Source organism: Mya arenaria, chromosome 13 (genome assembly GCF_026914265.1).
Source record: "Mya arenaria isolate MELC-2E11 chromosome 13, ASM2691426v1".
NCBI classification, from domain to species: domain Eukaryota; kingdom Metazoa; phylum Mollusca; class Bivalvia; order Myida; family Myidae; genus Mya; species Mya arenaria.
Genome location: NC_069134.1, coordinates 44062012 through 44089644, shown reverse-complemented (window position 1 = coordinate 44089644; position 27633 = coordinate 44062012). Strand labels below are relative to the sequence as shown.

The window sequence follows — 27633 nt, the reverse complement described above, 5'->3', positions numbered from 1 at the left end:
CCTGTACATCGATTATGTCTTATAGCGTACAAACTTTCTTGATTCCATATCTGATAATAAAAATCACATGTTGGTATTAGATGATGGTAAGAGTACAGCAAGAAAAGTGATAACGCTGATTATAAAGTTTTCTGATTCCATATGGTAACTTGCTAGTACTGCATATTGAGTGCTACCTATTACTTCTTGATTACTTGATGTTCTGCTATTCCAGGAATACCCAGGCGATGAATTCCTCATCATCTACGACTATGACTTTAAGTTTGGCCAGAACTTCTACATCGCTCTCACTGAGGAGGCCAAGGATAAGTTGCTCAATGTAAGAATAGCTTTGCATATTTTCCTGTTATATAAATGTTTCTACACGTATGTGTCAAGATTTATAAATGAAGGTACAACCATGTATATTTAATTAATATAAGTAGTACTGTTCTTCTGGAAGCATTTGTACTTTGGTGTTGTCAGCATTTGTTAACCTGGGCCATAACCCAAAAACCTTTCAAGACATATGAGACTTGGTATTATTATATTAGGTACCTTTTTAACATGTGGGTCTACAGCAGTCTCACTTGCCTAACTACATGTAATTTGTTTATACCAACTTTAGCATGATTGTGACAAAAAATATTTGCTTACACTGGAATCATGCTCATGTCAGCTTTATTTGTGCAGAAGCAAGTGCTTCAATTCAAAGGCCATGAGAAAGTGTCAGATCCCTGTCTTCTCTTTTGTAGACCCCTTAGGAAGAAGGTGAATCAGGAATAAATTCTTATCTATATATTTTGTACTGAAGCCCCTTAGGAAGAAGGTGAATCAGGAATAAATTCTTATCCATATATTTTGTACTGAAGCCCCTTAGGAAGAAGGTGAATCAGGAATAAATTCTTATCTATATATTTTGTACTGAAGCCCCTTAGGAAGAAGGTGAATCAGGAATAAATTCTTATCCATATATTTTGTACTGAAGCCCCTTAGGAAGAAGGTGAATCAGGAATAAATTCTTATCCATATATTTTGTACTGAAGCCCCTTAGGAAGAAGGTGAATCAGGAATAAATTCTTATCTATATATTTTGTACTGAAGCCCCTTAGGAAGAAGGTGAATCAGGAATAAATTCTTATCCATATATTTTGTACTGAAGCCCCTTAGGAAGAAGGTGAATCAGGAATAAATTCTTATCCATATATTTTGTACTGAAGCCCCTTAGGAAGAAGGTGAATCAGGAATCATTTCTGATCCATATATTCTGTACTGCAGCAACTTAGGAAGAAGGTCAATCAGGAATTATTTCTGATCCATATATTCTGTACTGCAGCAACTTAGGAAGAAGGTCAATCAGGAATCATTTCTGATCCATATATTCTGTACTGCAGCAACTTAGGAAGAAGGTCAAATAGGAATCATTTCTGATCCATATAATATTATTCTGTATTGTAGCCTCTTAGGAGAAAAAAAAAGTGAAAAAGAAATAACTTCAGAAGGTCAGATCTCTTTTTTTAGCCCTTAAGGAGGAAAATGCAGTGAGAGTCACTTTAGATCAAAGGAGGGTGAATGGGATATCACTTCTAATCCTGTTATTCCCTTTTGTAGCCCCCTAAGAAGGGAGGTGCAGCGGGAGAGGAAGGTGGGGAGGAGGAGGAGGAAGAGGAAGACACAACAGTGTACAAGTATGTTCCTCCACAGTCCAAGGAATGGGTCTCACATGGCAGTGAGAAGGAAATTAAGGAGGAGTCAGTTGAGGAAATGAGACGCAGGGTATGGGAACAAGTTTTTCAGCTTTTTTCTTAATAAACGGTAGATTTTTTTCAGTTGAAATTGTTATGTTTATAGCCTATTACATGGAATGATTGGCATTGAAGGATGGTATAATCTTCCAAGCTCATTTTGTATAGGTTAGATAACTCTCTTTTAAAAAGATTATGCCTTTGACATTTGTGTTGTTGCTTAGTGCAGTAATACCTTTTTCTTGTTTCCATGAATATCGATATAACTACACAACTAGCTTCTGAGATAATTAGTTTTTAACACTGTATATATTATTATGCAGAAAATACATTTCCAAATCATTGAATACAACCAGTGAGTAGAAATTTTTGTTGACATAATTCCCTAAATTCTCATGCCAGGACTGTTCACGTTGTGTTAAATGTCATGAATTGTTTATCATTTGACTGTGGATTGGCTGACAAACTGATTTATGTCTGATAATTTCTGCTGAATAGCTAGCGATTGGACAGTATCAGGTATCTTACAATGGTCGACCTTTGGATATTGTCTTTTTGAAGTACACAAAAATGAGATATTTGCATTTCACCATGCATGTAACCTGGGTTTTTTAGTATTGGACAATGATACATTATTGTCCTCTGTCACAGAATTGTTGCATGTTCACAAATTGTCGTGTTCTGTATTTTTTCATTATAAAAGGTTGTGTGTGATTTTGAGAGACTTTCCTTAAAAATTGTTTTAAAAAAAGACAGTGCTTTCAAAAAATCTTGATCACTTATTTGAGTTTTATATTTATTTTACCCTCCCTCTGATGACAATTTAAAAAAGAAAGCCCAATAACCTATTGAGGGCCCAAAGGAAGTATTAATTAAAACCAAATCAATCACATTTAAGAATGATGTTGTTTGTTTAAGTTGGATTATAGAAATTTAATTGGATTTTCTTTGTCTTGATATAGATATGAACACAAGAAAAAATTATGATTTTTTTTTTCCTCCAGATAAAAGTGTCAGTGCGGAGGAAGCGCCACCTATTCGGAGCACCGTGCGAATTCCAGGACCGGAATGTGGGTGACGTAAAAGATGGCTACATTGAGTGTACCTCATACAAGGATAAAACCTTCGACCTTCAGAAGAATGAACTAGACAAGGGCACTCAGGTTCATTTGTACTAATTTATTCTAGTTTGACCGTGACAAAAGCTTATAGCTTATAGAATCACACTTGAGTTTGTTTCCTGGGTAGAAACCAGTACTGGTGTCCATTTTGAGAGACCATGAGAATGTGCCCCTGGTTGTGCTTCAACCAATGACCTCTTGGGTGAAAGGCAGACACCTTAACCCTTTAGCACATAGACAAGTGGCCAGATTACACCTCCCAGTCAATAGCCATCTTACTGATAAGCAGTCCTTATCTCTATAGGTACTTTTCAGGATATTTGAAAATGAGCAAATGAATACAGCAGTATGACCTTAAAATCAATATTACTCCAAATAATTGTTTCCAAATCTTTTTTGTGAATACATTTTTATAGATCTATAGTTAAATGATCTAATAAATGGTGTCAATGATGAAATATAAAATTATTTTATTTCATCTGTGAATGCATTTCCAAGATGGAATTTGTAACATTTCTTTGAAATGTCATAATAGCATTAAATCAAAGGGTAATAAAATGCTGGGATCGATCTAAATTTTATTACCCCTATTATAAAAAAGACCCATCTGGATTAAAAAGCCGACAATTGATGTTCTTGTTTATAATACACAAAAATGTGGCAGGAATATCCGGTGTCGTCCAGCTGAGAGATCCAGTCCAGAGTGTCTGTTTAACTTTATTACCCCCTCATAAAATTCTATACAAAAAGAATGCCGATAAATGTTTTCTAAGTAATGAATACAATGAGCTAAATCACCAAACGCTTGCACTAACTTGTTTACTTGACCTATTTTACGACCGGAACCATGCTGGCCATCGATTAGCTCAGTAGAAAATTTACTCATCATTTTCTCAGCTACTTATTGTTTCTATTGTTTGTAACACAAAACATTATCTGCAAATAATTATAATCTTTATTGATTTTAATGGTAAATTAAACTGACATAATATATTCAATGATTTACGCATCAATGTTTTGGGGGAATTTCCATACTGTACAGTACTGCTATTCCTCGAGGTTTTATTACGTCACAGTGGGATCTCACACCTGTGATTGGCAGTATTAATAATGACCTTCAAGTTTTAGCAGACAACATTTTCGAGGGAAAATCAATACACAAAAGGTTAAGCTTCAGATTTTTAAACATCCGGGATATTGTTTACAAAAAGAAAGATGCAAAATGGAAGTATTGAAATGACCCTATTGAAATATGCGGGAGATGCGTATACATCCAGTAGTGTATAGGGTCGGCCAGATGCGTTTACATCTGCTAATGAGCTATGTCGGCCTATCTCGTATACATGAGCTAAAGGGTTAACCACTAGACCACTTAGTCTCAGGAAGGTTTTGGTTAAGATGTTCAAACGGCAAACAACTTTGTAGATATTTTATTGCTGACATTTTATCATTTGATTTCAATAGAAAATTACTTTACTTTAAGTTTAAATAGTTAATGTCTCAGGGACAAGAGTTAAAATTGTCAAGCCTTTACATTTTTTAGTTGCATATATATTAGTCTTCACGGAAATTATTAAATCCTTTGGTAGGTTTTTCATATAATTTCTTCAAACACTTATTTAGAGCACAAGATTGGTGCAACTGCTTTGAAAAGCACTCAACATTGTGCGCTATTTATTGTAATGACAGATTGATGACCAGGAAAAAGGTCCTTTGTCAGGATTAAACTCACCACCATTCTTGCACCAGGCTCACCCTGGGTTTGATCCCCCTGGTTGCTTTGTTGATGATCAGTACTGGTTATCTCTCTTGAATAGTAAATGATTATCAATCACAAATATATAGCTGATTGTAAAAGTTTATATTATGTATGCCACCATAAAAAGCTGTCCAGAGCCATGTTAGATGAATCTTACCTTTACCGTTTATTCAGGCGATTCCCTGGTTCACTGAAAGTGGTACCCAGACAGAGTGGAAATACCCCAGGAACGCCAACACCCAGTATTACCCGCGGGAATTTTCTACGAAAGAACAGGAGACCATTGTTGCAAAGAAAGCAACTGGCGAGTTTGTTGGCGGGGTCTGTCCGAGGTAAAATTCGAACAAATTTGTATACCTGCATAACATCATATATTCAAATATGGCACAGTCAAATACAATATTATTAAAAGTTAAACATGTTTTGATTATTAACTTTTATGAGTGGCCTGGTTTTCTCTTCTACACCATACTCAACACCTCGTCAGGGATAAGAAATTATTTCAAGAAGTAGAATTTTAAAACAAATGTTATGTTTTGATATCCTCTATATATATATATAGGTGGATGTCTTTTTTCGCTAATTTGGACCCCACAAGGGTAATTTTGCTTCTGTAGGTGGGTGGCATAATTTAGAAGTGCCTTTCCCCTGGGGGTTATATGTTTAAATGGAATAGCCCTTACTGGCATCTGATCAAAAATCATTGAAAATACTTTTTACCCCAAAACTGCTATTTACTTTCTAGGTTTGAGTTGGCCCTACAGCAGAATGAGATTATGGACGTGTTTTTCAATGACTGGCTTCACCTTGGTGATGCACATGACACCTTTGGCAGCAAGGCAGACAACCATCTTAAGGTAGTGCTTAGCTTAGCTGTTATAATTGTATTTGTTGGGTATATTTTTCTAACATTTACATCATATTATGAATATGAGTAAACTTATCTGAAAGCATTTGTTCAAACATATACATATTTAAATGTTGTTCGTTCATTCTAAATTGAAATAAACTTGCTTTAGAAAAAAATAATTAAATGCTAAAGACAGTTCTTTTTAAAATTATACAAGCAAATATATAAAAAATCTTGCAAAGAGGTGACTGATGGTTTTCCTGTAATCCAAATTGAAATCCCTGGCCTTGCGGCCAACATCTACCATGATTTAACCAACCCCTTTGCTTAATTAATTAATGCTTAATGTGTCTTTGTACATTTCTAGGAGTACCAATCATTCACAGACCTACAGTTTTCCAAGGAGAAGAAAATTACGGACATACAGTGGCACCCAACTATAAAAGGTGTTGTGGCAGTGGCAGTGGCAGAAAAACTCTCATTTGATGAACGGATAGACAACGCTGCTAAAGTTATCATGACACCTTCACTTATCCTTATATGGAGCTTCACAGATCCCATCCATCCACAGGTTAGCTGTATTTCATTCTCTGTTCAGTGTTAAGCTTGTCATTTTTTATGAAAATCAATGGGGAATAGCCATTGTTGTAATTAGGTTTAAAAATGTGTCGAAAACGTCATGTTAATTTATTAACATGATTGCATGTAGCTCAAAACCTTTTAAGATATTTACATAAATCAATGTGTACATTCCATCTAATTTAAGGTTCACATTATTGTATCACTTAGAAGTCATAGAAATTAGACTTTTGGATGAACAAGCCCGAATTTTTATAATATTGCTTGGCATCAAATTTTGAACAAACCCTGCTATATAAAATTCAGAATTTGAGCAAGCCCGGAGGACATATTACCAGTGCGGGGCTTGCAGGCTTGTTTTAATTTCAACCACTGACTTAGTGCTGCAGAAGAGACCTTCCTTCAATTTAAATACTGAATACAATATGTTGGGAGAACAAAATATCTTAATTATTATGTAATTGCTTTCAGCTACTTCTTGAGGCTCCTGACGACATCCACAGTTTCCAGTTTTGTCCATCCGACCCAAACATTATAGCTGGAGGGTGTCAGAATGGTCAGTTGGTGTTGTGGGATATCTCTGCACATGCCGACAGACTCAAAGCGCCGCGCGGGGGAAATAGGGGAAAGAAGGCCACTGTCCTGGTATGTACATTGTTGAGGATGCTCTCAGAATATTGAGCACTTGGTTATTGGTTGATAAAATTTACAAGGACTATTGGAGGAATAAACTGTGCTTATACAGCGCAGCTTGGTCAAATGTACACGTATGTCATAATATTTACAAAATTTTAAACTACTCACCTGTAATTAACATTATGAAGTTAACATCACTTAAGTCTACAGTTATAAAGATCTATTGTATAAGACTTTTTTATCAAATTTAAGTAAGTTTAATTCAATCTTCATGCATAAAGATTCACTTATTTTTCTACAGTTCCATCATTAAAGACTGAAAATGTACATATTTCTCCTGTCAGTAATGATAAAATGTAATGTTCTCTTACAGCCTGGTTTTGAGGACCCAAATGCCCTGAAGACCCCTATTGTGCGATACTGTGCTGTATCCAATATTGAGAACAGTCATCATGCGCCCATCACCGACCTACTTTGGCTGCCAGACCATCTTGAGGTATATCAACGTTTGTATGAATCATCTTTAGTGTGATTTTGAATTCACATGAATATATGACATATTTTATTTACTGTACTGGGGTAAATAATTCTTAAGTTCCTTACAAACTGCATAAAACTTATAAGCAGTCATGGAAATTGCTTGGCCAAATTCACTTTAGACAAAGAGCAAAAAGTATAGAAAGGGAGTTTTCAGCTGGTAAAAGCTGGAAGTCTAGTGCTGTCTGTTTAAATTAATATTATTTATTAGCAAACTAAATTCCCATTGTTTAAGAATATGCCATGCTACAAATGACCATATCTCCCTCAGATCAACAGAATGGGTGTCCCACAGGAGAATAAGAGTTTCCAGTGCTGCCAGATCTTCACATGTGCTACAGACAAGTAAGGCGATTCATTGGTTTGTTTTTACAGTGAAGTGACTGACTCCTCAAATATTCCCAACTGTAGATGTTTTTTACTCACGAAGTAGGCAAAATGTTATATTGTAATATTTTGTTTACATGTTTAATGTTAAGTTTGCATTATTTTATATCAATATTTTTTATAACCAACAGACCCACTGAATAGGCTGTGTGATGGGCCATCATAATCAACCAAGTTTACTGCTTTAAAAAATGGCCCGGACTTAATGCTTTTTTTGCAATTTGGTTCAAGTCAAATTCATTGTCACCCTGTTTAGAAATAAGAACATATAGTAAATGCTCACCAGTACAGTGTAAATAAGGAAATTAGAACACTTTAATGCTGAAAAAAAATCATCAGTATTGATTGTCAACCTTATAATATATTTAAGTGACTAAGTATGAAATAAAATTGTTTTTTTTGCATGGTCATGAAAATATGAATTATAAACTACAATCCATTTCCATTCTATGTTTTGGATGTTATAAAGCACTATTTACACATAGATAAATGATGAAATTCAGTAAGCAAAATGAAGTTATACGATGTTACTGGACATTGTTGTTAGGTAATTGTGGAGTAGAAGTACTTTAGAATATTACTGATTATACAATATGTTTAAAGTACATGTACATATATCCTTAGTTATGTTAAATGTACAATTTTTACGTGATTCTCCGCCCCTTTCTTCTTCTGCAGCTGTGTGCTGGTGTGGGACACTCGACCCACAAAGGCACCTCAGCAACAACAAGGGAAGCAGAAAGACGGGCCAAAGAACCCCATGGGAGTCCCCGAAACATTCAAACACCTTGACCTCACATGGAAACCACACCTCAAGGTCAGATGATAGACACTATCACTATCAATAAAATTTACCATTCATCCTGTATATAGTTATAAACAGTTATTTCAGTATGTTAAAGATTTGGGTGTACATGTATAATTTTTGGTGAATGATTTATTTTGCTATACCTGAATGTTTAATTTTAATGAGTTGGTCATCCTGAAAAATAGTTACCTTTAATGTGGCTTAATAAAACTAGAATTTAGATATGATTAAAAAATGCATGTAAAATTTCCAAAGGAATCATTTATGAATATATATGTAAGTTTCTCTTTCTATCTTCAGGTGCACCTGCACAAGTCTGAGCCCGGCGGTGACCACGCCCCCACTAGGTTCTCAATCGCTGAGAAACAGGGAGATAGGGGGGCATGTAGGTTATAACTTTCTCAAACAGACGGCTCCAGGGGCTCTATAAAAACACTTGTTGACACTAAGGGATTTGAGGGTTTGTTTGAATGACAAGAAACTTACAATAATATGCACTGACGGCTTAATTTTTATCAAAATGTAAAATATTTATTAATACTCGTCTCTACATATTGCTGAATACTTTTTCAATTTTCAACATTATTATTCTAAACTCAATTCAACATACCAATACTAATGATGCAGGTTTTCGAACCTATATTTCCAGTGGGGAAGGCAACAGAGGGCGGGGTTCCAGACAAGGAAGCGAGCGTCACAGGCGGTTATTTCCAGGCAGGAAAACCAGGCTCGGGCAAAGAGAAGAGGACCTTACAGAGCGTCAAGACACACTTCTTTGTTGGGACGGAGGTCAGACTTGGTTGTGATAATTGTCGTGAATTCAGATAATCTAAATTATCCTGGATTTGCGTATAATTACCTGCTAACTCCTTATAGAGCTTGGAAATATGTCACAAAATCTTTCATTGTCATATTATTTCACAAAATTTGGTCAGGATTAACTGCATGTTCATTGGAAAAAAAAACATTCAAGATATTCAAATGAAACTTGGTACACATGTTGCCAGAGACAATATTGACATTGGTAGTGAGGCGTATAACCCTAAGTTTAATAGTGATGCCCCTTGTTCAAGGGAGAAGAATTGCAATAAGAGACACGTTCCATGGCGCTCCTGTTTGTAAATAGGGGCAGTTGGGAATATCTGATTTCCAAAATATAAGATGATATAGAGGATAGTTATTAGTTTTGTGGAATATTTGAATTTTGGCACTGTTACCTTGTTTTGGGGCCACTTTTTTGCCGAAAAATTTATTAAATAAGTGGGTGAGTGGGGGATGGGGGAGAGGGGTTCAGACAGGGATAAAATGGTGGATGAAAATCTGAAAAATAATGATCTGACTTAAATATGACAATTGCAAGAATTTCTAGAGACATTTTTCCTAGCTGCTTACCATATAACCTCCTCCTGGTCTCAGACACCCTGTGGCTTGTTGTATCTCCTGCTTGGTACTCCTGTTATCATGTACTCCCATGGTACTTGAGTACTCCCTTGGTACTTGAGTACTCCCTTGGTACTTGAGTACTCCCTTGGTACCCATGTAACCATACAGTACTCATGTAGCCATACAGTTGGCAAGTTCTCCTTCAGAATGCATGCAATCTTATTCCCTCTATATATTCCATTGTGCAGTTTTTCCCATATTTAGCTATCACTCATGGTCCTCATTTCAGTTTGTTTTATATATTTGCCAGCATTTCAAATTTATCGATTTACTGATTAATTTTTATTTTTCATTTTCCCTCTTTGTGTTCAAATTGCTTACCATAATGAGTAATTTTGGTTAATTTGGATTGATGATTGTACTTTAAAATTACTGTTACAAGAGGTTATGTATATAAGTCAGTGTTACCTGTCGACAGAGCCTTAGCCTTGTCTTAACAAGAATTTACCCTTCCTTATGCTTGAAATTCTTTGTAACTTTTTACTTCTAGATTGATACTGTTTGTTCTGTATACTTTCTTGTGCATGTAAACTGCTTACTTCAGTTGTCACTCAATCACATATCATGTGAATTGAGAATTTAGACAAGATCACAAACTTATAACCCATAGATTTGAAACTCCCTTCTATGTCTATATAGAGTGTTTGAACCAACATGTATAGCATGATTTCATCCGAGATCACATCTGTGTTTAAAGGTCTGTGACAGGGTTCCAGACATATAGATATTAGAAAATGAAAAGACTGAACTGGTTCTAGGGCTGAACTATTCAAACATTGGTGATTCTTAAGTGATTTTACTTTAGCCTGTGAATGCTTATCTTTCCTAGTATGATTGTATTTTATTTATTGTGATAATCTGGATAGTTTATGACACATAATGCTATGGTGTCATGGAGACCTTAAAACAGATACATGTATAATATGTAATTGGTTATTAATTATTAGGTAAAATATCATCTAGAATTAAGAGGGACACCACTCACCTAAAATACTCGAAAGAACTAGTAATGATTGAAACAAAAGTAGGGGCCTATATAGTATTGACAAGTTTTTCTTTTATCTGACCTAGTGATCTACTTTGGCCCAAACATGGTTGATAATCAAGTTTTACATAGATTTATAATCATGACAGATGTTCTAACTTATTTATGTAGTAATGTTAATTTGTCCCTTAAAGGCCAATATACTCAAGTTTCATAACAATTGGGTGAAAAATGTGGAATAACTACTTCAGAATAAGGGATCTCTGCGGGTCTCAGTCTATATTGCGCAGGTCAGGAGCCCCTTAACTATTTGTTTTTGGATAAAATTTTACATATATAAACAGTTACCAATGCTACAGAGCTCTAAGCAAGGAGATATAACAGCCTCAGTGTGTATGTCAGTGTCTGAGGGTTTGTGTCTATGACCCTGTGTACAGTATGTCCTTTTACTGGTTTGCGCCGTGTAATCCACCTTCTACATGTTATCTACCTTTCACGTGTGTATATCCTGAGTAGTCACTGTTGGTAAAATACAGGTGATTTCCTAGTGGTAAGTATATTTTTTATATTTTCAAATGTAATTATTATATTATATTTTTTTGTTATAAGCAATATTATTATAAAGGCAAACAAAATATTGAAAAATATCATTTTTGTCTGATAAAATTTGGCAATTAGATTTTATTAGTGGGCTTTGAAAGAAATTGTAACATCTTTTTCAATGGTACAAAACACATTCATCTAACATATTAATTCAGAAATAGGTTTTTATATTTGCTTTCTTGGGTATAATTGTTAAATGTAACCCAAATGTTACCTGACAGGATGGGGAAATTGTCTACGTTGACTGGATGCCACAGAAGGACCAAGACACAGGAAAAATTCAGAGTATGTTTTTTATTTGTAGATTCATGAGTTGGTCCGCTTTAAAAATGAAGCACTTTGAGAGCTATTATTCTATAAACCTGTTATTCAAAAACAGGGCAGGTCACATCATTTCCACTATAAAAAAGAAGCTCAGAATTATTTTCAAATTGCACCTGCTTCTTTGGTATAGATGTGGTGGTGTTAGTAGTTTATACTCCGAGTCCCGGCGTGAGCACATTGAAGGGTCCCAGAGTGACAGTTCAACCACCGCACACCTATCCTGGGCAGAACCAGTACTAGGTGCCTTCACCTCTGCAAGGAACTGACAACTTCTGTACATGCCAGGGGCAGTGGTACAGTGCGAATGGTCGTAGAAAGGATTTCATAACCAATCACAACAGAGGTGGTCCGCCCGGGAATCGATCCCAGGTTGTCCAATTCAGAGTCCAACGCTCTACCGATTGAGCTAACCGGGCGGACAGATATAGATCCCTTACTTGACTGTATTTATACCCATCAAGGCAAAGCATAATTATGTTTCTCACTGGAAAATTGAATTTAGGTTTTTACTGGAAGAAGAAAAATAAATCAGCATTAATTCACTTATATTCGCCTATCATTTTATGTTTGTATTAGCATCACCACAAGTCATAAAATTTAGAATTAAAGCAACAAGCCCAAATTTTTGCATTACCGGTACTATTTGGTTTGTGAAATTGAAACAAGAAATACTTTTTTGTTGAACAATACCTCTAAGCATTAAACCATGAAAGTCAGAGAAATGGGCATTCACTATTTCTGAGCAAAGCGTAATTATCTTTTATGAATACAAATATTTCCAGCCCCAAAGCCAGACTTCTACCACACAGTACATGACGGCCCCTTAACGACTGTCCAACGTTCCCCATTTTTCGCCGATGTTCTCCTCTGTGTTGGTGGATGGAGTTTCACTCTCTGGAAAGAGGCTATCATTGTGAGTAGACTCCCATTGTTTGTTTTTTGGGAAATCCATTTGAAACTCCTTGGCAATTTTTATCGAAAACAACCTTGGATGTATTTGGGCAGTTGACATACTCAGAAAGGGGTACGTTGAAGTCCGCTGCAAGTAGATCACATAGTAATTTTATTTAGCAGTTAAACTTTATGACGTAACTCTTGGGAATCTTAATTATGTTTGCAATAATACACTTCACTGGCAATCAATTCAAACTTAGATCAATAAATACAACTCTGAAACACTACATTTAATTAATGATATAATTCAAGAATTTACGAACTACTTCAACTGATGTACCGGCATACATCCGAGGTTGTTTTCGACAAAAATGGCCAAGGAGTTCCAAATGTTGGGAAACATGTTCTCATTAAGTGGTTTGGTTTTAAAAGTGAATACGTTGAAGCAAAAAAAACTTGTTTATAACCAACTTAGCAGTAATGTGAAGCTTACTGGTAAAAATAGAGCTTTCAAAACAATCATGCATAAAAAATATGTAGTATCTTGTATTAAGAGTCTTTCCTCTTTTAATTTTGTACAACTTAGTTGCATATCATTTAGTTTACATTAGTGCATAATGCACTTACTTTGCAATTTATCATGTACAATTATGTTACCCAATAAATACTATTATATAATTAACCCTAATACTATATAACTTACCTTGTAGCTAGAAAGTACCTGAGTGTTGCCGCTTGTAAAAATGTCCCACATATATTTTGAAGCTTGATCACTCAATTTCTGCTCAATTGTTGACTGCTTTATTGCTTGTATTTGAAGTAGGAGTCAATTATTGTTGAAAATTATTTCTAGCTTTCCCCAAGTTATATTTATTCATGTAAACAATAAACATGTATATCTTTTCTGTAATTGTGTAAGTGATTTTATTTTTCAAGATAAGTAGTTGTGATCTATCTACATGATATTTTAAATATCTAAGCATACTGTCAAACTTAAAGGCCTTGTATAGGACATTAAAACAACAAACTGTAATAGTCAGATGACTTGTATAGCAGCCAATGGTCTTTGGCTCAGAGGGTCCCTTTGTTTGATCCCCATTCAGAGCTTTATTGATAATTTAAATTTTGAAGTGTTTTTACCTTGATTCTAATAACAAGTGTATACATATATATGTATATAAAATTGATTCTACAATCTTTGTATATGATCATGGCCATTAAAAGGCTCTACAATCTCAAAGCTTATGTGACTTATTCATAAGTGTGGGGGTTATATAAATCTGACCTTTTACCCTGTGTATGTAACTGTGTGTACTATTGGCAGATTGACAAGAATAACCCTAACTCCGCGGAAGTGGTAAGTTCAGGTGCACTGAATTGGAGTGAACATTGAAGTTCAAACTTAATTGTGGTTGTACTTGTATTTGAAGAAAATATTTCTTATGGATATGAAATTATTTATGCTAGAAAGAAAGAGAAAGCTAGAAATGTTAGAGAAATGCTTGTACATGTATATAAGCTGTATTTAAGAACATTGCCTTATGGAGAGTTTAAGCAGCAAGACACTTGAGGATTTGTTGATAGACTCATGGCATGTAGTTATAATTATTTAGACTTTTACAATCCTATGTAACTCAGAATGGTAAATAAACTAAGTCAGAAAAGTTAGAAACTCTTGGTTGCCAAGTGTCTTGCTCCTTTTAATAGATATTAAGAATATATCAAAGTTCTAGTCAAAATATTGACTTCAACCTAACTCATCAAACATAGTTTTCTGTGAAAGAGAGCAAATTTAAAGACTGTGCCCCCATTCTGCGATATAAGATTTTTCAAATGAGTGTTTTGTGGTGAAGTTTTTTGAATTATTGAAGCTTTATAATTAACAGCAAGTCATATGAACATTTTCAAATTATTATTGAAATTCAGCAACTGTATATATGGTTTGGTTGAAAGTCACTGTCTTGACAATACACACAACACTTATTTTCCTTACATTTTGACACTCTAATTTCGCAGACTTATATTGTCTGAATTTTTTTCGACTTGGCAATATTTTGAATATTTGAACACTTATTAACTTGTCACTGTAATCGTAACTTTTATTTGTGCATTTGATGTGAAATTTGGTGTCTGTGGCTAACAAAAAAGCTAGTTATCAGAATTATCTATTTTTAGCTAGTCTGGATTTTAAAAGAAAAAGTTCCAGTATTGTCATAGACTTGTTATCATCGTGACTTCATACAAAAGCTTAAATCTTGGCTGTAACTCAAAACCTGTTGAAATTAATCACATGAAACTTAGTAAACATTTTATTAATGACAATATGAAAATATGTTCAGCAAGGCATACAGCTCTGGCTTCGCTAATTGTTGAGTTATTTCCCTTTATCAATAAAGATACTGGCTGAGTGTTGGAATGTGCTAAGGGTGTTGTTATGAAATAACATACTGGTATGATAAATGCAATACTGTAAATGAGATTATATAGTAATTTAAAACATCCTTTTGTATTTGCCTTCATTACATGGATATCAAATTGCTGTTCTTGTCATGGTTTTATGGATTTTTCATATACATGTTCTAATTTTGTTTTAATTACATTAAATTTGATTTATTTTATTAGGCTAAGAATTTAAACGTGGCAGAAAATGAGTCGCTTAAGGTAGTATTGTTGGCTTTCTGGATGAAAGCAAAGTGTTCATTGTATGTGCTTGGTTGTGTACCTGGATATAACAGCAATTTCTGTGGAGTTGAATGTTGGTCATAACTAAATTTAGGGCATATTACATGAACTGCTGTGAATTACATGTATTGCTTTTGACATCTGTTCAGCCAGAGAAAATAATACTTTGATTCTCATCCATGCCAAACTCAGTTTAAAGTGACTCGCTCATGTTTTGGACTAAAAATTAATTTTCCCGGTAATGCATCTGAAAACACTTATTTTATCATTATTTTACTCTATGATATCAAAATTGCAGAAAAGAATACAGTTATAGCCTAAAGAAGTATTTTGGTTTTAGTGGGGTTTGAACTCACTTGTATAGTCAAGAAAAAGTAGAAAACGGCCGGGTAGTCCTCACGGCCACCGGTACTTTAACAAAAGAGGAGAATATGTTAACCTATTAACTATACATTCATAACATCATTTGATAATTTCAATCAACCAATCAAGGAACACCACAGTCCTAAATAATTTTCAATCGCGTTACTAACCCTATTGAAAATTGTTGTCTTCAAAGACAATATTTTAGCAAATATCAACATTTGCTGAAGGGTTCCAGTTTGTGGTATTTCTGTTTTAACACTCCTTATGATTTGCCACACTATATTTCGTAATAAGAAAAAAGAAGTGCATTTTACAAACCATGAGCGAGTTACTTTAAATCCCTGATCCATTTAACAAATACTTGGCCTCTATGAGGTCTACCCGGTAGTCAACTGTAGGAGAAATGTCTGGATGAGAATCTGAATTATTTTTCTCTACACTGTTGTATTATGGTGATGTGTTTTCAGGTTTGTATGTGGACAGTGTGAACAATTTGTGTCCAGCTGTTTAATCATATCTAATTATCATATACCCGACTAAATAAAGATTCTCGTATCTTCTTGTAGCTTGTATCTTGTTTAATCATGTGTGCATTTGTGCTGATCAAACAGTTATCCAGCATGCAAGCATTATAAGCATGTATTTATCCTTATATTGCTAAAAAACTTATATCCCTCTGATTTCTTTCACCTTCACCAAACTTAAACACCTAAAACTTTGTATGTATGTTATTACTTCTTTTATTTAGTTCCTTAATCCTGCAAGTAAAATTACACATAGCTTTAACCCCAAATGCCTTAACACTGCAACTCAGTTTACTGTTGTCCTTTGACACAGTTGGGCGCCAATTAAATTCCAGTCTTAACAAAATAATGCAATTATTCTAGTCTGGGCCAATCCTGCAGTCTGCTCCAAGTCCGATTCGGTATACGTCTGGGTACTGGTCGCCATCGAGACCTGGTGTGTTCTACATCTCCAAGATGGATGGCAGTGTAGATATTTGGGATCTTCTGGACAAGACACACGAGCCATCCATCACACAGAGCGTTTCGCCCGTCGCCATTACACGTATCTTCCCACATCCTGTTTCTCGTACGTATAGGTTATTGTATTATGCAATCTTGATGACTTTACACTGAAAGGAAATATTTGTGCAATTTTGTTATGGTTTTATGGAAGAACTTTTTGCCTTAGCTTACCATGCTTTTGGTTACATCTAAAGCTGGCATACAACCATTACCATTCATTCCTCCATATGTTGTTAGACAAGCAGCACCTTTTGGCTGTGGGGGACAGCGCAGGGACCCTGCATATCCTGGAGATACCATGGAGTCTCCGACTCTCAACACCTAATGAGGTGGGTCATAATAAACTACTTATTTTGTGATTTGTGAAGATATTTTTAAAAATCCCACTATCACAATTGAGGCCCTATGAGTTATTTTATCCAGATTTCTGTTTTTTCCCCATGGATATATGTATAATATATAGTTTGATTCGAAAATTTAGTTTATCCACAAAGAAAATTTCTTGAGGTCTCATGAATGCTGCTATTATGCTTGTGCATCTAACAGTAAAAACTATATATTATTCTTCTGTAGATATAGAAGAAAGAACATAATAATGATTATCAATAACAGTTTGCACAATATTATATACCAAGGTATTCATTGTTTAACAAGGAAGCAAAAAATGAAAAGCAGAGTTTTCACAGTCCTCATATGAATTTAATAAACCACACAAACACGTAAAGTTTATTATCTTAAACGTTTCAGCGTAACGCCTTCATCAGTAGATATAAACAAACAATACAAACAGGTTGTTTGGCGGCAAAATAAGTGTCATTGCTAAATATATATATATATCTAAAAATTATGATAAAGAAACATACAAATAAACATAATACAATTATGGATCATTACGTGATAGAATAGCCTATTACAAAATGTGAAGTAAAAATCGGCAAACATAATAAATTATGACTACGATGTAGTTTTGTTAAATATCATATAAAAGTTTATTATTCATACAGTTGGGAAACATCGATTTAAGTTGATTGATTCAGAATGTTTTTGTTTTTTTAAATTTTCCCCACAGTCCTCATACAAATTTTACTGACTTGAAACTAAATTTAACAATCTTAAGACATGCTAACCATTGCAGGAAACTGGTGTGGCTAACTACTTTGATCGAGAAGTGAAGCGACGAGGGTTTGTCGTCTCCCGTTGGGATTTCCGAGAAAAGGAGAAGAGAGAAATTGAGGCTGAGGCAAAGAGGAAGGCCGGGGTAGGTGTCCCTGTAGGCTGCTGCAATACTGATCTATTCTCTTGGCACTGTCTTAGCAACAAAATGTCATAAGATTGCTTTCTTCTGAATCAGTAATTTTAAGAAGTAATGATATTTATTTAAAAAGGAAACATTCAAACTTTATTTAATTGTAAGTAAAATTTATACTAAATATATCAAATACAAATCTTCAGATATCTTGTGGTATATAATTTTATATTATAAAGGATCATGTTGAAAAATAAAAAAACTTTTTGGTGTATAATGTTGTTAAAGTTAGTCTGAATTTAGTCACTGTATTTTAAATTACTGTGAAATCATTTATATTCGTTGGCATGAAATATCGTGGTTTGCCAAAAAAATACAATTTCGTGGGTACTTGAATTCATGGTCGAATATTCGAATTCGAATATGCGATCGTCCTAGATCGTCTGCATATTCTCCACGCGCTGGCCCATGATTTCCGTCCTCTACCTCACACGGTTTATGACACTCGCTTAAGTGGTACGAGATGCCAATTAGTGCATATACCCATGTCAATTATCGATTTAATTGGGAATTAAGGTCATAAAAGAAGATGTACCCTGATCATAAATACAGATAGGGGAAGCCATTGAATACCAATTAAGAATTTTGCAAACTGTGAAAACAACGTAAAGGTGCGTATATTTCAGTAAACAAGATCATTTCAATATTTATTCACACGTTTTTGTTTAATAAATATATTGAACGCGTTGTTTTGTTCTTTGTCACGTTGGGTGCTCAGTAACCGATTAGTTATTTCATTAAATAAAAAAAATCGAGTAGAGACACTCATCACGCACATCTTGTAAACCTGTATGGAGATTTTCATTAACAGCACACGTTTAAACACGTGCTTCTGTCATTTGGTTCATAGAAACACATTTAAATGATTTGGTTTATTATTTGTTAAAGGCAGATATAATATATTAACAAAACCATGATAGTGAAATATACAGTGAGACATGTATTAACGCTGTATACTGCGACTTCTGTAGCGAATAAACTAGTATGTACATAAAATGGCAGTTGAAAAAGTGAATAAAGGGTCTATATTTCGTGGGATCTTAAATTCGTGGATCACCCTACCCACAAAAACCACGAACATTAATGCCCCACGAACATTAATGATTTCACAGTACGCAAATCTTTGATTTTGTGCATTTTCTCTTAAAATATTCTTGCATTTTTTCTTAAAATTGTTTATACTTCAAATGGGGAAATCCGCTAGAAATTTTTATTTACTTTATATACATTTAATAGTTTTATGTATAATTCTCAACTTCAGACTCTAAAGATAGTAAATGGGAAATTATCTTAGCATCAAATTTTCATTATTTTTATATAATATATATTATCATACTTATAACTGAACTTTAACCTGAGTCCAGAAGTTAAACCGGGCTAAGGAAACAAAAAGAATGAACTTGCTGTCGATAGTGACATTCTCACAGATTTAAGAAGTTACAACTAAAATGCTTTATTGATATGTTGCCCTAAACAGTCTTTCCCGCAATATGTTTTTTAAACAGGTTCAAAACCTGTTACTATTCATCACTGTTTCCCTATTGGTTCATCTGTCTTAATTACTGTTTCTCATTGGTTCATCTGTCTTAATTACTGTTCCCTTATTGGTTCATTTGTTTAAATCACTGTTTCTCATTGGTTCATGTCATTATCACTGTTTCTCATTGGTTCATGTCATTATCACTGTTTCTCATTGAAGCATCAGTCTTAATCACTGTTTCTCATTGGTTCATCTATTTAAATCACTGTTTCTCATTGGTTCATGTCATTAACACTGTTTCTCATTGAAGCATCAGTCTTAATCACTGTTTCTCATTGGTTCATCTGTCTAAATCACTGTTTCTCATTGGTTAATGTGTAAATCACTGTTTCTCATTGGTTCATTAGTTTTAATCGCTGTTTCTCATCGGTTCATCAGTCTAAATCACTGTTTCTCATAGGTCGATCTGTATAATTCTCGACTTCTCATTGGTTCATCTGTCTGATTCACTGTTTCACATAGGTCAATCTGTATAATTCTCGACTTCTCATTGGTTCAGCTGTCTTATTCACAGTTTCTCATAGTTCTCGATAATCTCATTGGTTTATCTGTCTTATTTACTGTTTCTCATAGGTCAATCTGTGTTTTTATCACTGTTTCTCATTTGTCAATTTGTATTTATTTCCATTCCTCATTTCACTATGTCTTGATTACTGTTCCTCATTGGTTCATCTGTATTAACCTCTATTTCTCATTGGTCATTAGGGCTCTAAAGATGTAAGTACACAACTTTACAGTTTTCAGGGACCAACTTGTTGTGAATTTTGTTTTTTTGATCCAATTTTAGTTTCAGTTACATATTTATTCTGCATCAGGGGATTTTGAAGCTCAAAAGCATGTGTTTACCTTAAATATTTAGTAATTGACATAATGATAATCCCATATATTCTGAATGTTTTTTTTTTAATGAAGGCTTCAGGCTTTGAGCCAAATTAAAATCCCATGATGCTTCACATCTCGTGTGGTCATAATTGAGAATTGAGTTTCAACGTTCATAAGGCCAATTGATTCCTATGTTTAGCGTCATCTGCCTGGTAGGTTTTGGACCTTCTAAAGCAAAAATAAATATAAATATAACAGCATTCATAAGTATTTTACTAACCAGCAAAATATCTTTTTAATAAATGTCTGCATCTGCAATTATATAGAATTGTTTTGAAGATCTACATTGCCGGATTGCTTTTCAAAGTGTCTCTTGTATATGAGCACCTCTTGAGAGCTTGTTGTGTATATATCAAAGAAGTTCATTATTGGATTAAGTGCTTGTTTTTCTTGTGACAATTCTTCCCCTGGCTGGTACAATCTTGGAGAATTTGAAATAAGAACATGACACTAAACAAGGAACCAATTTGATATGGTCTGTTCAATGTAATATATAGGTAGACAAATACATGTTGTATGGTTTTCTTTCAGTTTGAAATTTTAAGCATGTTAAAAATCATTTGAAATTTTGTTTCATACTGAATGTGAAAAAACACCATTGTAGTTAAGTCCTATGCACTTAATATCGTGTGTATAAATAGTGGCTCATAGATCACTTATGAATAAAGTATAAGCTAGGTGTACAATTATGCAGACAAAGTTAGCCTGAGATCTTACAAGTTATCTAGTCCTTTGCAAGTTTGACATGTGCACAATTTAAGCTAAGCTCTAAGCGCTTTAGGAACAAACCATCAAATTTTATGAACGGTACATTACAAGAGAACCCTTCATACCCTCTAATGGCTTAAATGTTCCTGCCTTGCAGAGAGCTATAATTTGATTCAGGGTGTTGTAAGGAAAATCAGCCTCTTAACTGAACTTGACACACCATATGGATCAACTGGGGGAGGGGCTTAATCTTGCCCACTCTTTTTCTATTGGATAATTTATTCTTTTTTGACCAGGGCTTTGAAATCAGGTCGTTGCTTAGTTAAGGAAGGCTCTTTTATAGGATACCATGGAATAACATTTTTGCCAATGCAACTTGGCCCTGATGATGCAATGTTTTATCACTGCATTACACAAATGCTACAATGGAACTTGTAGCCTCAAAATGCAAATGTTAAATATTTCTGCAATTTAAAAGAAATCCAAATTTTGAAACAGTAAACATTGTGTTCCTGCCAATCTTTTGGTCTTTTTTTCTTTCATCAGAGCATAAACAAAAGGAAACGATGTTGTAGTCAAAAGCATTTAAAAAAAACATCATTAAAATTAAAATATTTTGGACTAATATTTGACATCACAGGATCAGAAAAGTTCTAGGACTCATAATTTAACTTATGAAATTAAACATGTCTATGATAGTTTTCCCTCTGTGATTTCAGATTGCTCCGAATGTTGTGCTCACAGACGAAGAGATCGAGTACCGCCAGAAGAATGAATACCAGCTATACATGGAGCAGGAAAACAACTTCCTGCGTGAGCTGGGCATTATCAAGGATGATGAGCCACTGCCTGAGACATAGGAGAGAGGGGAAATGACTCTAAATAGGACAGGGAGTGGGAAAATAACTTGTGATAGATTTATTATGGAAAATAATGGGTGTTTAACTGGTTGCTAAATTAAGAAGTTTGGAAATAAACATAAGAATTTGTAATTGAAATAAATGTAAGGGATATTATTAATGTAAAATACCAAATATAACCTAAAACACTTTATGCTCAAAGATTTAAGTTTTTAAGTAAAGAAAAATACAGTAAAAAAGTGGAGATTACCGATACTCATTTATGGCTGATTGCAAAAAAAAAATGGCAAGAATATGTGTGATACAAAAAAATAAGTTTACCATGTTGTATACAATGAGACAAAGGAAAAAAAAAATTACAAATGTTAACGTGAACTTTAGCATGTATGTCTTTTATGGTACTTATGTTGATTCCCGCAAACATCATTATGGTATTCCAATAAAACGTTTGTTATCCTTTCTGCTTAAAAGATCAATTGATGTAACATGTACTAAAAAGACTTGTGATATTCTGTTTAAAACTTGTTCAATACATTTGTGTGAAGGCATTCATTCCGTCCATTGTTTAATGTTATTAATCTTGACTCTGATTTGATTAATGTATTTATTATATTTATATTTCACACAGACTTAATTCTGCTTTTATTGGATAATAAAACTTGAAACTGTTGAACAGTTAGTTGCTTGTATTTCCATCAAAAAAGAGGCATAACACATCAATTATTAAAGCCAGATTAATGGGCCTGGCTGTACATGTGTGTATTGTCGCTTGCAACATGTGTATCAAGTTTCTTTGGATTATCTTGGAACATTTTTGGACTAGGGCACTTGTGGCCTAGTTCATAGCGATACTCACGATATCTGCATTCTCAAGCCCCATCTGGGGGTTCACTGACGTAATGTATTTATACGCTGTATTTTGATTGGATTGCCCTTAGCGAATTTGAATAATCAAAGTAGTACCAGAACTGATTACAATGAAAAAATCCAATAAAAATATTTCTCCTAACAATTCAAGCTAACCGTATGTTCTTTTAATGAAGCAAAAGAAATTCATACGTAGCGAGTGAGTAAATCGGGTTAACTACATGAATGTTCTTGCATACGGTCAGATTATATGCAATAAGAATATGAACATATTGGAAAAGTACGCATCCAAATTTTCCCGTTCAATGCTCTGTATTGATAGACTGGTACCCTCTTTCTCTTTTATCCGAAAAGAAACCAGTATCAGATAACCGCGATGACCATCGCGCATTCGAAATGTCTTGAGAATTCATACGTAAAGCGACTAAAGTGTGCGGTTTAAGTAGAAAACAACCAGGAAAGTTTGTTTAAAAAAAGTATTGTTAATATCCTTTGTATAGAATGTTGGTATTTATTTATAAAAACGGTATCCATTAAGTTAATAAAAAAAATCCGAAGTCGGTCCCTGTTCTTTTTTTCGACATAATTTGCATGTTTCCGTGATATTTTCTTTTCGATACAAAGTTTATTTTTTAACTAATCATTGCATGGCACTAAGCACTTTTTCAAACACAACATGATTTTTGGTATTTATTGTTCAAATACTATTAATGTTAACTAAAACCCATATGCCGCGTACCTGTATAACTTTATATTTTTTAGGAAAAGTAAATCAGGGTACCAGTCTACTGTATTGACCTCATTTACTCTGATCAGAGCGGCCGAATGATTCAGACATGTATGTTATCACTACTTCCGGATGCTGATGATGTGAATTTCATACGCGATTTATCAATAAAGCCGCCATTGAATGATTACCACCATCAAACGGATTTATTTTGATCTTACAGTGGGTAGCATTTTTAATTTGACATGTAAATTTTCAAGCAATACAAGTTCGTTTGATAAAATCATGTGATTTCAATTTTGCAAAATGGAGATAAAAAATATCAAATATGCGCATACTTATTTATGAAGTTTCATTCTAAATGAAGCCAAATGTATGAATATGTGCACAGCATCTGGCTTATGAATAAGATAATTGTTTACCTATGTGCATAGAAAAGTCTTGGAGCCACTCTCAGTGTAAGTACATTTTGTTCAATGACTGTGTGATAAACCATCGCCGTAGGTAAAACAATCTTGCCTGCTCAATTTTGATTTCCTCTCGTATAATGCACCAGTCAATTGTTACCATGGCCCCTTGGGGATATACCGGGGGGGGGAGGGCTGTGTTTTAACCTTTCAGGTGTCCTCGTAGCTAAAGAACTTCAGCGAACACATTATATATTACCTTTTTGGACTTGTTCATTATGATGTAAAGTATGTAAATATATATCAACATTAAAGTTATGGAAGCCAAAACTAGTGTCCTCGCAATGCCGGGAGATTGCACTGGTTGTGTCTTTCCGCAAATTATATCAGGGAATTGCTCTTACCTTAGATCCCCAGGGTTATTCACGGGATTTTACCACCAGTTCATTCCCGCATGGCAGGGATTTTACCGGCTGGACCGAAAGTCAAAGTACCTGCTGTACACTGCGGGGGGGGGGGGGGGGGGCAATAATGAGAATCAAATTTGTGAAATATTTGAGGGAAATAATGAGAATCAAATTTGTGAAATATTTGAGGGAAAGGTATATGGTTATATAATTTACAAGTGTAACTTTTAAGTTTTATTTAACAATGCAGTGCCGAATATTGTGGAGATAGAATTGAATTAATTTGTATTAATCAGTTGACTTGTGGCGTTTAGGGAACAAAATTAAAATCAAAATATTGAATAAAGTTCCATTATCACCCAATGTTGTGGAATAGTGAAGTAATGAAGATTTAACATCACAACAGTCTTTATCAAATACTGTCCAGGCTTTTTTATGCTTAAGAATAACTAACCTGGCAATATTAGAACAGAAATCGTCTTGGCATGAGATTGAATCACAAGGATCATTATGCACCAGTCAATTGAAACCATGGCTCCCACATCCGGGGATATACCGGGGATAGCCGTCGAAATGGGCCATGTTTTTACCTTTCATTAGGCCTCACAGTGCCGGGTCTTCCCGGAAAATACAGTGTGGATGGGGCTTAACCTAATGTCCCTTAGGTGCGGGTGCATTTGGTGGGGACTTAACCACCAGATTATCTCCGCAGGGCGGGGAATTTAGCTGGTGTTGGCTGGACCGAAAATAAAAGTCCCCGCTATTCCGGGACCGGGGGTCGGGGGGCATGGTTACAATTGACCGCATTAGCTTGTGTATTCAGATTCAGGGTTTTGGTGCGCAGTTGAAAAATTAACTAATTGTCTAATTACATATTAAAAGTTAAGAATATATATTTATTTATATAAGTTATACTTTACAATCCAAATCAAAGATACATTGTACTATCCAAGGCAAGAAATGTTTGTTTATTCAAGTAAATAAAGCAATCCCCATACCAAGGAACTGCAGTATTGCTTAACCAGCTTAATTGACATTATGAGTTGGAGTTCAAATTGCTGCAATTAAAGGCACACCTAGTTTTCAGAATTATTCAAACTCTGATTTAGCAACCTTATTAGAGTTATATGAACTTCTTTTGCGAAATGAAAGCTTTTTTAGATTTTCAAGGACGGGTGAAAAGTATTTGCCAAATGTACTGCAACACCTGATACATGTTGCCTACGAATCCAACATATTCTAGGCACTCCAAATGTTACAGTACTATTCAATTCGAAGTGCCTGAAAAGAAAGCTTCTTGATTCTTCTTTCTGTATAACATATTGGACCAGGGAATCATGAACCTACAACCTCTTGCAACTATTGAAATAGGGAGCTATCAGGACAGTGACAGAGGACAATACAAGAATGGTCAACTGCTGCATTTATTGAGTTTTATCTAATGCATACAAATTAAGACGGAGAAAATAATTCTCATTTTTCCAAACTACTTCCTTAGCATCTTGTATGTAGTCTGACATGTAGTTGTCTTTTACAATGATTGTTCAAAGTTACAATGGCCCTGTGGGTTAAAGATGCTCTGTCCATGGGGTAACAGGTTTTGTACATAATAGGGTTATAAGTACTGCATACAATGATTGTTCAAAGTTACAATGGCCCTGTGGGTTAAAGATGCTCTGTCCATGGGGTAACAGGTTTTGTACATATTAATAGGGTTATGAGTACTGCATTTTTGATCCAGGAGGTTGTATTCGACTCAAGAAGTAGATTTTTGCAGATTCGGTTTTCACAAGGCACAAGCTTAGTAAAATCAAAATCTACAAAAAACTACCAGAATCGAATATGAAATTTCGCCATATCCGGATCAAAACGCAGTACTAATAATCCTTTTATTATATACATTACTGATTAGATCACTAAGAAGCCACATCTTTGCATAATAAATTGCATTTTAAGGATGCACTCATTGGTTTAATGACGTCAATTTAATATTGCGCAACATACTTGTTATGACGTGACGTCACAAGAGTGGTATATGGCCGTATTGCACTGGAGCGGAGTATGGGTTAAAGTATTTTGTGATATGTATTGCATGTGGATTGATGATGGGTATATAATAAAGAATATGATTATGTTTGGTATTCCATTCTCACAAGCAGTGTGATGAACTGCTGACACCATGTTATGAAATTTGATGGTCAGTGTATTTAAAAGACATTTTAATATTTTATACTTGATAAACGATATTCATCTCATCTTAGTCTACTCAACTTGCTTTGTACAAAAGTCTGCAGCAGTAATAAGAATAGCATGAGACAGAAGGCAGTGCCTAATATTTATCAACAGCACTAAGTTATCATGGTAACATTTTATATTAATTGAATACCAAGCACTAATTAAGAGGGAGAAAATAATTCTTCACTTTTCGAATAAAAACTTCTTCCTAATAGCATTGTGCATGCAGTCTGACATACGTGTACAATGTAGATGTCTTTTACAAAGATTGTTCAACGTATGGCCCTGTGGTTTTAAACTCCCCTGAAAAAGAGGTGACAGGTTTTCTATATAGTATATAATTACATCATTGAAAATCTTCTCTGAAACTGCAAATAACAGACCTTTGATATAAAAGATTTGATCAAATTAAAGAAGTATGTGTACTTTAGTTAACATACGCCAAACACGTAAATTAATTTGTACAAGTCTGATTAAACGACTTTGAGAAATTCAAAAGAACTATGACTTTATCTGATTTAACGCTTTAGCCCCACACCCTGACCCCCTCACTCTACACACACTTAACGAGATTTTTCAAATTTCCTTTGCAGCTTGCAAGCAATTTAAGTCAAAAGTTTAAGCTAGCCCATTACAGTGACCCCTTGTGATGTGAGCCGATTTTTTCAATGCTTAGAACATGGTTGTCAACATTCCCCTAAATGAAGCCCTAGTCCATCAGTGCTTTCAGCACTTTGATTTAGTTATTTCCACTACAATGCTGGAGACAGCAATGTGCATTACACCAAGGCTGACATTCACTCGACTTTCTTTGAAAATTGGATGAGCTGCTGTGAGCGCCACGAGTTGAGTATTGGATGAGCTGCTGTGAGCGCCACGAGTGGAGTATTGGATGAGCTGCTGTGAGCGCCACGAGTTGAGTATTGGATGAGCTGCTGTGAGCGCCACGAGTTGAGTATTGGATGAGC

At 34.7% G+C, this 27633-nt stretch overlaps 1 protein-coding gene across 3 annotated transcripts in view; it reads left to right on the top strand.

Annotated features, from left to right (window-relative positions):
• The window catches only part of LOC128214150 (dynein axonemal intermediate chain 3-like), a 28853-nt gene extending 6162 nt beyond the window's left edge, over window positions 1–22691 (top strand). The window contains exons 6-25 of one of the 3 annotated variants that reach the window (XM_052920447.1): window positions 215–319; window positions 1591–1755; window positions 2729–2887; window positions 4779–4936; window positions 5350–5461; window positions 5822–6025; window positions 6505–6678; window positions 7043–7165; window positions 7478–7551; window positions 8272–8410; window positions 8702–8786; window positions 9051–9190; window positions 11654–11717; window positions 12539–12669; window positions 13975–14007; window positions 15273–15311; window positions 16586–16790; window positions 16964–17055; window positions 17862–17984; window positions 21882–22691. In XM_052920447.1, the coding sequence (XP_052776407.1) occupies window positions 215–319; window positions 1591–1755; window positions 2729–2887; window positions 4779–4936; window positions 5350–5461; window positions 5822–6025; window positions 6505–6678; window positions 7043–7165; window positions 7478–7551; window positions 8272–8410; window positions 8702–8786; window positions 9051–9190; window positions 11654–11717; window positions 12539–12669; window positions 13975–14007; window positions 15273–15311; window positions 16586–16790; window positions 16964–17055; window positions 17862–17984; window positions 21882–22022 (2466 nt within the window). In that variant the 3' untranslated portion in view covers window positions 22023–22691. The remainder of the gene's footprint in view (window positions 1–214; window positions 320–1590; window positions 1756–2728; window positions 2888–4778; window positions 4937–5349; window positions 5462–5821; window positions 6026–6504; window positions 6679–7042; window positions 7166–7477; window positions 7552–8271; window positions 8411–8701; window positions 8787–9050; window positions 9191–11653; window positions 11718–12538; window positions 12670–13974; window positions 14008–15272; window positions 15312–16585; window positions 16791–16963; window positions 17056–17861; window positions 17985–21881) is intronic. The other 2 variants (XM_052920448.1, XM_052920449.1) reach the window with 2 other exon arrangements.
• The last annotated feature ends 4942 nt before the right edge of the window (window positions 22692–27633 follow it).